The sequence below is a fragment of the Lineus longissimus genome, chromosome 5, assembly GCF_910592395.1.
Source record: "Lineus longissimus chromosome 5, tnLinLong1.2, whole genome shotgun sequence".
NCBI classification, from domain to species: domain Eukaryota; kingdom Metazoa; phylum Nemertea; class Pilidiophora; order Heteronemertea; family Lineidae; genus Lineus; species Lineus longissimus.
This window is the reverse complement of record NC_088312.1, coordinates 16,637,568-16,648,875: the sequence shown is the minus strand read 5'-3', so window position 1 is coordinate 16,648,875 and position 11,308 is coordinate 16,637,568. Positions and strand designations below refer to the sequence as shown.

Here is an 11,308-nt window from a genome sequence, read left to right as displayed (position 1 = left end):
ACAGTACTTCTGCGGGGATAGAAGCAATGTGATTAGAACCGACAATCCAAGTGCGACACATTTGCTCAGTTTTCTTGAGTCTCTAGTAAAGACGGTTGAGAACAAACAAAAATGCATATGGTAACGCTATTCTGGCACCTCTTAGTAAGAGACTTACCGCTGATATTTAGACTCCATTCGTTGCTTTCCTAGTCATGGGGAAAACAGGAAAAAAGCAGGAACAGCAGAAACCGCGATATACGTCTACAACAGGTTTTGATTCCGGAACCGACTTCGATCAATTCAAGAAAAAGTGCAATTGGTGCAATAGACTCCTGACTCTTTTGCCCGGAAAGACCTATTGTGAAGGATGCGCCAAAGCCTGCTTTCGAGAGTGCCGGAGATGCCACAAACCTTACAACAGTCCAAAATTCTATAATTTTGATCAACTACGTTGCGATAATTGTTTCCACAGACTGGAGGCTGAACGAGAGGCCCGAGCAAGAAAGAAACAGCAGCAACCTGTGTTGAATGAATCGCATCCAGCAGATCAAGTTCCCAATCCGTCTTCGAAGATCAGCGCAAAAAAAGCAGATTCCAAACACGGTCAAGCAGGGATTTTTCTCTATCGAGAAGACAAGCTCTGCTAATGAAAGAAAACCAGATCCACCAAAGATTGGAACCCACAGTAAATCAGAAATCGCAAGAGAACCGAGGAAAGGAGAAGTTGCCAAAAAAAGAAAACATCAAGACAACAATACTCCAATCGGAGGTGCCACTAGCGAAGTCATCAAACGTAAACGCGGAAATCATACTCCCTGCATCCGAATAGTTCTACGCCATGGAAACATACAAATATGCAAACATAAACATAAAAAGAGTCAGTTCAAAGATGTGAGTAAAGCCCCCGGAGAGAAAGTCAGATTCGAGGTGCCACCAGAAAAACAGCAAGCTTCGGTTCCATTGTCGTCTGTAGAGTCCAGTCGGTCCTCGAGTGAAGTAGCGGCGGGAACAGAGCTCGTCTCCCGATTGCATTCTCGTCAAGCGCCATCGCCGTATCCAACGCCCGGTCAAGCCCCATCGCCTTATCCGACATCCACTACTACTACTACTGCTACAACTAACTCACGGACGAAAGCACCTCCCATGCACACAATAAGCGAAAGTGAAGATGAAGAGGACAACGAAAGTGACAGCAGTGACGAATCGGAAGTCGAGAGCAGCAACTCAGAAAAAAGCACCGATGAAGAGAACGACAGCGTCGCAGAGGGAGATTCCGAGAGCGAATCCGGTGAGGAAGAGAGGCTCGAACGTGGCGTCAAAGCTTAGACAAGTGCAAAATGAAAAACGAAACCAAATATTTTCAAAAATATATTATAACCCTCGGCATCCGGCGAGCTTTGGGTCCAACGATCGCCTGTTGATGGCTAGCAAACGGCAAGAACCATCCATTTAACGACGAGACGTTGCACATTGGGTGAGCGGGCAGGACACTTATACACTTCAGAGACAAGCAAGACGAAAATTCCAACGTCGTAAAACAATTGTCCCCAGGATCGATCATCAATGGCAGATTGATTTAGTCGATGTCCAAAAGAGAGGCTCGAACGTGGCGTCAAAGCTCAGACAAGTGCAAAATGAAAAACGAAACCAGATATTTTCAAAAATCTATTATAACCCTCGGCATCCGGCGAGCTTCGGGTCCATTGATCGCCTGTTGACGGCTAGCAAATGGCAAGAACCATCCATTAAACAACGAGACGTTGTACATTGGGTGAGCGGGCAGGACACTTATACACTTCATAGACAAGCAAGACAAAAATTCCAACGCCGTAAAACAATTGTCCCCGGAATCGATCATCTTAGTCGATGTCCAAAATTTACAAAAATACAACAATGGAGTAAAATATTTATCAACAAAAATCGATGTGTTCAGTCGGCTCTGCCGCTCCATACGAAAACAGGACGTGAAGTGGCCCAAGCTCTCAAAGAGCTCTTCGAGCGGGAGAAGGTGTACCCTAAATAACTTCACAGCGACCTTGGAAAGGAGTTCCAAAATGCAAGTGTCTTGAAGTTACTAGAAGACCTCGGCATAAAGCTGTTTTCTGTGCACAGTGAGACCAAAGCGGCACTTGTTGAAAGGTGGAATCGCACACTCAAGTCGAAAGTTAACAAAATGTTAACAAAAAACAATACCCGGCGTTACATCGATATCCTCCCGGACCTCGTTGAGAGCTATAACAATAGCGTACACAGAATAACAAAACTAGCCCCAAACCAAGTTAACGCAAGCAATGAAAAAGCCCTTTGGCTCCATTTATATGGCAAAGAATTTCCGACCACGACAAACTACAAATTCCAGAAAGGGGAGACTGTACGAGTCAGTCAACTTGCGCAGGTTTTCGGAAAGGGTTACAAACCGCAATACACAACAGAATGGTTCATAGTGGCCCATCGACATAGTACCAAGCCGCCGACGTATAAATTGCGTGATGAACACGGGGAACTCTTAGATGGCAGTTTCTACGAGGAGGAAATGCAACGAATCCAAGGTCCATCCGATGCATCGGCCTTTCACATAGACATTCTAAAAAAGCGACGCAGGAATAAAAAAACTGAATATTTTGTCCATTACCTCAGTAGGCCGGACAGCTTTGACGAATGAATCCCTGCCGGACAACTCCAAAATGCGTAAACAACCGTGTGACAAGCGGGCCAAGTATTCGACGCACGGATCAAACGTGAGTTTGGTATGGTATGTGTCGGACCTCCACTTGCGGGGAAAACCTTCTTCACCACGCAATTGATACAAAACGCAGAACGGATAATCGATAACCCTTTCAATTATATCTACTGGTTCTACGGAGAACCTTCTAAAACGGTAACAAAACTGGAACAGGAGGGAAAAATAAGAACAGTCGCAGGGTTACCCGACAATTTGGATGAATATATTCACTCTGAAGACCCTCGCACAGGCAAGCGTCAGCATGGATTAATGATTTTCGATGATCTCATGCAAAGCGTTTCTAACAGTGAAGAAATCAGCCGTCTTGTAACAAAGAAGTGTCAACATGCATCGGTGAGCTGGATCATACTCATGCAAAACATATTTCATCACGGTAAGACTCGAGTAACAATGCTTCGGTGTTGCCACTATCTCGTGCTCTTCAAAAGCCCTTTAGATCAATCCACCGGACACCACCTGGCTCGTCGTATTCTACCCACTCAACCGGAAACGTTTATAAGAATCTACGAGGCAGCGACGCAAAAACCAAACAGTTACTTATTCGTGGACGGACATCAAAACAGGCCTAACGAAGCTCGTTTTCGTACGGACATTTTTGGTGACTTTCAAAAGCCTTTGTTCCGCTCGCAAGGAGGACTGGAAAAGAACGAAAGAAATAGACATTCAAAACGTTTTACAACAAACCAAATATTTTTGGAAAAACTCTCATAAGGAAGGGGAAGGGAGGGGAGGAGGAGGAAGATAGAAGTAGTCAGTAGAACTCTTTTGCCATATATATACGTATCTGTATAGTACATATTATTATTCAAACTTTCTGTAATCTTTTTGTGTAGCACGCAGAGAAAAGGTGGATTGTTGCATGGAAAAAAGTGGAAGAATGCACGGTTATGCTCCCCTTACTTATAATTTCCCATATGTATTGAGGCCAAAGCCTGATATTCGAACTATATACCGAGTAATTGTTTATAATCTATTTGCGCGGTGTGAGGATAATGTGTTTTGAGAGCTTCGTCGCATGGAGAAACGTGAAGAGCGCAGTTACGGTATTATCATCATTGGCAGAATTTCTTGTACTATTGTTGTATTAGACCTGCATATTATAATCGAGCTTTAGGCCGTATAATTGTCTGTAATCTACATGAACGGTGTGCGAGGGAAAAAGGAGTGTTTGATTTTTAGGGCTTTGTTGCACGAACTAACGTGAAAGCGTACAGTATAACGTCTTTTTTCTCTCTCACATTGGTGTTAACGCTCTGACGCAAAGCACTCTGTGATTGACTTCTATCTTTAGCTGTAAAAAACATCTAGAAACTGCTCTTAAAGTACTAGCTTACTCGCACATAATTCTCCCTGCACCGTGTAATTTCCTGATTTAATATTGCCTTGATGTATGATCAAATTGTCTTCATGCTTTGTTTTGCTTTAATAGCGAATAAAAAACGAAAAACCCACCCTCGTGTCGGTCGTCGTCCTTGTCTCATAATATACATTATAGGTCGTATCACCCTGAAAGTAGAGTTTCTTGACGGTAAATCAAAAACTCCCATGTGAACAAGTGGGAGTAAGGAAGATAAACTTCGTTCCTCAAAGGAAGACATGAGGAGAGAAAAACATTTGTAGAAGCAGCAAGCAGCAGATTTCTCGAAGTAGAGCGAGCATCGGTTCATGTTCGGCGATGCCAAACGTAGCTTATAATAGACGACCGGGCTTCAGCGTTGCACTCCAATCCGGGAAGCGCAAAAGATCTCGGACTCGTCATCCTGGAGAAATAAAAGCAAAACAACACCTCGATTTTCTATCTTTGCTCGGCAGAACTGGAAGTAGATCGACGAGGGCAAAGCTTCTTGACTTGGCGAACAAAGGACAGATTGACGCCATTTTAGAGTGTATTGAGAACGTTCACAGGTGTAACGTTCTGATACCGACGAACAAAATACAAAAGCTTCGAAGACACAGCCCACTGGTAAGACAACTAAAAACCCCCCGAATCAGTCTTCAGACCAGGAAGAAACTACTCGCACAATCGGGAGGATTTTTGGGATCGCTCATACCGCTAGATGTTGGAGCAATAGGTAACCTCGTAGGAGGGTTAATCGGCAAGAAATAAACATTTTCAGATGTCATCGACTGCAAATTTCAGCGAAAGCATCATCATTCCTCTGAGCACATACCGCAATAACTGTCTTGCAAGAACACACACCGAAAACGAAGAAAGGAAGAAGAGTCTCGTACCAGAGGGCAAAGATGAAAATGCCAGCGAAATGCCTATGCCCGATGATGTGAAGCTACAAATACTAGAGAGAAAACGCTGGGAGCAAAAACAAACTGGAAAAATCAAGGATATCGCGCGAAAAAGAACTGGACACGTGCATCGGCTCGTAGATTTGCTGAGTAAATTTGCAATCATTGGGATTCGACATCCTTTTGTTAAAATATTTTTACACGATTACATACAACATTTTCCTAATGAAATCGATTGGAAGGAAAACACCTATGAAATACTAATTGAAGGAAATCTCGTACCCAATTCGAACATTTTGCGAAGTCTTCATTTCCTTCTAGCTCCTTCAGCCTGGCCGCGAAACTATTGGACAGTGGTGTGCCGCGTGGATGGTTAAACATAGTCGATGCCGCGGAAGCAGCAGAATTATCAAGAGCACAATTACCAATATCGACGCAAGGCAAAACCCAGAAGTATTAAGGTAGCAGGAAGGGTTGGACGTTTGTGGTTTCTGAGTCTGAGGGGGTTGGTGTCTATTGACTGTGCTTTAAGAGAGACTAGGCATGGCGCCAGTCTCTCTTAAAGCACAGTCAACAGGCATTTGGTCTCAGTATTTGGGTAAGTACAGAATCAAGGCAGCTCAGACAGCAATGATTGAACGATGCTGTGGACAAGTCCAAGGATACTGCATCAGTCACAACCAACTTCTCATCAGAAAGCGTCACCACCAGCATATTCAATGTTCAGTTCCAACCTGTACCAGTCCAATGCACGCCTGTCATGGTCAGCAGTGGTCAGCTTAATTAGCGCGATATGGAACATTCTTCTGAAACTCAAGCGAGGGAAGTCTGCTCATTAGCATATCTCGTGCACTGCTCCTTCTTGTCAAACATCGGAGTGAAATCGTAATGGTAAAGAACTTCTACTTGCGCGAGACTGCTGTGATAAAATTATCATTGCAGAGACTCCGGTGACGTACACATATATTTTTTACAATGAAAAATGCCATCAAAAGACGATATGGAATGATTATTTTATTGATATTTCCTACTAGATACCTTCCAATTATCACTTTATACAAATAGATCGGCGTTAGGTCGCATGCTTTTCTTTCCTGGTGACACTATTAAGCAAAATAGTTGCAACCCCGTAAATGCACTATAAGTCCAATAATAAGTGACGGTGACCCATTATAAATGTTTCGCCAGCTTCGCTTTTTTGCCGCTACGCGGCGCTTTGGGCCCTTGCGTCAAGAAATTGGAGAAGAAGAAACCCCCAGAGACTAGTTCCCGGGTCACGATCCGAACGCCAAAAGCTACGCCTACACCCTTATTCGAGCTGGAAGAGGAAGATGAAAGCCAGCTGCGACCCGATTCGACGCCAAACGCTAGCGTTAAAAAAACTGATAGTCCCAGGCTCCCTTGCGCCGAAACTGCTCATCGAATATTCGAGGAAAACAGCGACAGGCGGAAAAGGAAACAACAACAGAACAGCATATTCCTAACGCCCGATTCCACTGGGTCCATAGACTGGTGGAACTCCAGTAAGCCTGAGTCGGTGGACATATCTCTCCATAGAAGAGGTTCTCCTCCGCCTATAAGAAAAAGAGCGCAATGGAACGACCCGAGATCTGAACGAATTCCACGAAGATCAAAACGCAAGAAAAACCAGGCGTGGATTCCTGGGAACTAAAAATGAATTTTGGCGATAAAAATGTGCTAAACGGGTACATGACGCTCTTCCGAGGGAGCAAGCTCTGGCCTGCCAATAAGAGCAACGACATAACGCTAGAAGACTATGTGGATGGATATGCCCTGTACGTCTTCAACTTAGCCCCAGACGATGCCAGATCGAGTGCATTTCAACTCGCCAAAAATGGAGATGTAAGCGTGGAAATCAAGCTGTCTGAAGCTACAACCGAAGCAATAAACATCGTAATTGTGTATGAATACGACTCTTTTATGGAAATCAACAAAGATTGAAACGTGCATTACGGACATACAGGCTCGGAAAAATAATGAACAAGGGAGAAATAAATACTTTAATGAAAAGACACCCAGAGACTCAAACCACTTTTGTGAGAGCGGTGTCCAGAGATACACTTCCTAAAACAGCTCGAAAACAACGCCCTTGTGCCTACATAAGCAAGACAGCAAAAGCTCACGAAGTTGGTGAACATTGGATATGCTTGCTCTTCAACCGGAAGCCGCCACACGAATACTTTGATAGCAATGGCGAAGCCCCGACAAAGACAAGTTTCCGTCAAATGCTAAACAACGAAGGATCATTTAAACGTAACTGCACTCCACTTCAAAGCCCGCTGAGCACGGTTTGCGGACAATATTGCATGTATTATGTCCTCATGCAAAGCAGGGGCCTATCAATGGAAGAGATTCTAGGACAATTTTCGCCATACGATCTACTCAAAAATGATAAAAAAGTAAATTGTGCTGTAGAAAAACACTTCGGAATAAAACGAGACATATACGACACAACATTTCTCACGTCACGTATTTTCCCTCGACTCGTTAACAGACTACTACGAGATCATCAAGAAGCCAGTAATAAAGGCAAAAGAACGGTATCTATTAGAGAAAGACTCGCATGAACATTCATGAAAGACATTGGTGTTAGACAGATTCTTTCATCTATTATTTTGTATGTGCCTATTATATGCACAGCATATTTGAAGAATTGTATTGTGAAACGGTCACCAAAATTACCTTTTCATTTTCGTAACCTTTTATGTAAACCTAGTTCCAGGCACAACGGTTTATTTCGTTTATTTTCGGACAAATTGTCAACAACTCTTTCTATCAATTTCCTGGATGCGTCGCCATTTTATCGGTCATGTAACCTGAACGGCGGCCATCACTGTTTACAATTTTCTCGTATTTTTATTGGTTCTTCCTATCACGTGAGTGGCTGAGGAATGCCGAATGACCTCCTTTCCTACAGCACCGCTAAAGTCAAAATTACATTGTTACCTCTCTCACGAAAACTTCTTTTAACTTGCAAATTTGGAACTTATCTCGATTAATCGTAAGCTTATTTAATCACTCCTTAGCATGTGCCTCGAACTACGGGGTTTTAAGTTATATTCAGTGCGATCTTTGCCAGGAAACGAAGGCTTTTGTATCGGGTTGCTTGGTGATCTTTTCATATTTTAATTGGGGGTGTCTTTGTGTGCGCAGTGCATTGTGGATCGGAATGTCAGTTGAATTATCATGTGGTCACGTGGACTTCGGGTATTTAATGGGATAGCGTGGGTTTCCGAGCAGACCGGCTCAGATGTGATTAGACGCAGATGTTTTTCTCCTCTTGCTAAGAGTCGAACGTTGGTACGTTTTTTTATCTCCTCCTTTCTTCAGGAGTTGAGGGTACCCTTTTCATTCCTCTGTCTGTGGAGAGGCCAGTGACTTGCTCAAGTCTCCGACTGATACAAATTCTTTTTTTTTCTGCATACCCCTCGTGCTGCTGGTGGATCACTGGGGCCTTGCGGTCACTGCAGACCATTTCGAAATCGCTAGACCTCCTGATATGCGTGTTGAGGTCGCGTAATTTTCTTTGGACCAGTTTTTTTGCTTCTGGCGAGCTCACCAGGTTGGACTGGTAAACGGGCCCAGAATCTCTTGTATTGGGTAGTTTCAATTGCGGGAATCTTTCTGTTTTGCTGGGGCAAAACTTTTATACACCTGGAATGGAGGTGTGGTTTGATTCTTCTTGGAATAGTTTTATTCCAAGAGGTTTTTTTAAAAATATTTTTCCATGCCGGTCTCCTGAGGATTAACCCCTTGCCATTCTGCCTTGATTTGCAACAGTTGCTAACTGTTGCCCTGACGACGTATATCTGAAGTGATTGTATTGCCACGGATGAGTGGTCTGTCTCCCTGATGTTTTATGAGGGACCAGTTATGTGCGATTGTATTGACTATTGTGATGTACCTGTATATATTAATGTTGTAACCGGGTGTGGGTGGGGTGATTATTGAGGATAAATGCCGTATATTTTAATTGTTGGCCTGAACTTCATTTAATTGGATTACCCGCCTGATGTCAGTGTATATCAGGGGGCGTCATTTTGGGCGAGATAATTTATGACAAGGAGGATCAGTAAGTTTGGCCAGAGGCTCTGACCTGGAGGTGGCACTTTTAGCCCCGAGGTTGTGACAATTGCATGAAAACGAATACTGCAAAAGAAACAACATTAACTCTTTCGCTACCGCAGGGTTTTTCTCTAGTATGGTACCCCTGGCCCGCAGTGTTTTAGGTAAAAACACCAAAAACAACAAGTTTTATTTGAAATTTTGTAACTTTTTAATTCATAAAGGTATCAACGAAATATTTACATATGTTGTAGGTTAGACCCGTATCTATCATATGAAATAATAACATTGAGTTTTTTGGCCCCCCTGACCCCCAAAATGTGGGGTCAATGAGTGCACTTGTTCCAATTATCTGTGTTGTTGCGTGTTCTCCATGGTTTTTACTCTAAAATTGTCAAAGATAACATGTCTAGCAAATGTTTATGATGAGAATCAAAATAAAGATGCCTTTTACAGTTAGTATTTTGTACTTTGGTTCATTATTTTGACCCTTTTGGTCTCAAAAGCCTAAAGAGTCACATAGTCTTGATTTTACGTGAAACCCAAGAAAATCCCAAAAAGCGACCACCATGTCTTTTCTTCCTTCACACCATGTATTTCACTTCAGTGTGTGCCAGAGTTTGAAACAGGGAGTTGAATGCAGAGGTATATTGCACTTAGGGCACATTATGCTGGTCTCAGGTCTTTTGGGGGGTTGCTCCAGACCATGGTGTTCCGCGTACGGCTTTGGGTCCTTTCGACACTGGGCACAAACGCGAGTCTTGCGTTTGACTTTTTTCCCCGGTGTAGCATCTTGGAAGGGTGTGTCATCTGGCCAATGCTTAGATAGCCGTGATTCCAGACGTTCCACATGACCTACAGTGTCCAACTGATGTTGTCTGATGCCTTTAGGGTCTGGTAGTTCCAGTGCATTTCCTGTCTTCGCTTTACTCAAGATCTTTTCGATGAACTTCATTTTGAATTCTAGGTGCAGCAACTTTTTCGCTTCTGGTTCCCTGTTGTTGAACAGCACAAAGGCATTCAGTACTGCAATGTCAATCAAGTGGAAGAAGAATTTTGACGTACACTTCAATGACTTCCTTGAATGTCCATAGTCTGCTACCATCTGGTCACTTTTATCGACACCTCCCATTCGCTTGTTGTAGGCCAGCACCATTGATGGTTTCTTCACTGCGATCTCAACATTATTTACCTTCCTTTTTTTCCCTGTGTCGATCAAATCAGCATTATGCATGTTACTGATCATAGTGCAAGGCTTCTTGGTCTTCTTTTCACGCCATGAAATTACCGTCATGTTCCTTTTCTGTCTATGGATTATTTCGCCAACACGAACAACTGCATTTTTGACAGCCGGCGGTACACCCTTCCTTCTCATGTCTTGAGTTCCACAAGTGTAAATCTTCTGCTCCATGAGGTGTTCAGTCAATGCCGGACTGTTGTAATATCGATCCATATACAGTTGTCTGTATTCACCTACTACATTTGGATCTGCACCTTCACGTATCAAATATACAACGATTCGAGGAATGGCTTCGGTCTTGAATGGGTCATCATCTTGATTTCCGAGATACGGTATCATCTTGTCCTCTCCTGTACAGACTATAAAGTTCCAAGTGTAACCTGCTGAATCACACAGCAAGTACGACTTTATACCATACTTTGCAGGCTTGTTGGCAATGTACTGTTTGAATACTAATCTGCCTTTCCACAGGTACAGTCCCTCATCCAGTGACATAACTTTCCCTGGATCGTAGGAATCCATAAACTTTGGAGCAAAGCAATCAATGATTTTTCTCAGCTTGAACAACCGGTCATAACCTGGTTGTCCACGTGGAATGAGGTTGGCATTGTTGTTGAAGTGAAGGAATCTAAGGATATGTTCGAATCTATTCCTTGACATGTACTTTCCAAACACAGGAGTTGCCAAGATCGCCCTTGTAGACCAGTATAGCTTGAGAGACGGTTTTCAGATGATACCCATCAACATGTTTATGGCAATGAACAATTCGATTTCATCAGGTGTTGTGGGATACCAGTCCTTCGTGATGAGTGCACCTTCATTCGGAGCAAAGTTTGCAATGGATTGGGTAGCGTACCAAACAAGTCTAATAAATGCATCGTCCAAAAATACACGAATGTAGTCATTAACTGTATGCCCAACTCGATCGTCAAGGAGATGTTTGCCTTCAAGATTCGGGCCAGTATAACTCTCAACATGGGGTATGTTATTAGTCTCATACCAAGGCGATGTCGCAC

General features: G+C 43.2%; 2 protein-coding genes across 2 annotated transcripts; one reads left to right on the top strand and one right to left on the bottom strand.

Annotated features, from left to right (window-relative positions):
- Positions 1–510: 510 nt before the first annotated feature.
- LOC135488560 (transcription initiation factor TFIID subunit 11-like) lies at positions 511–1,308 on the top strand. The gene has a single exon (XM_064773200.1). The coding sequence runs from the start codon at positions 511–513 to the stop codon at positions 1,306–1,308; it is 798 nt and encodes a 265-aa protein (XP_064629270.1).
- Positions 1,309–9,650: 8,342 nt separating this feature from the next.
- LOC135488559 (piggyBac transposable element-derived protein 4-like) lies at positions 9,651–10,952 on the bottom strand. Its single transcript, XM_064773199.1, has one exon. It carries the CDS (start codon positions 10,950–10,952, stop codon positions 9,651–9,653), a length of 1,302 nt encoding a protein of 433 aa, XP_064629269.1.
- Between the last annotated feature and the right edge of the window lie 356 nt (positions 10,953–11,308).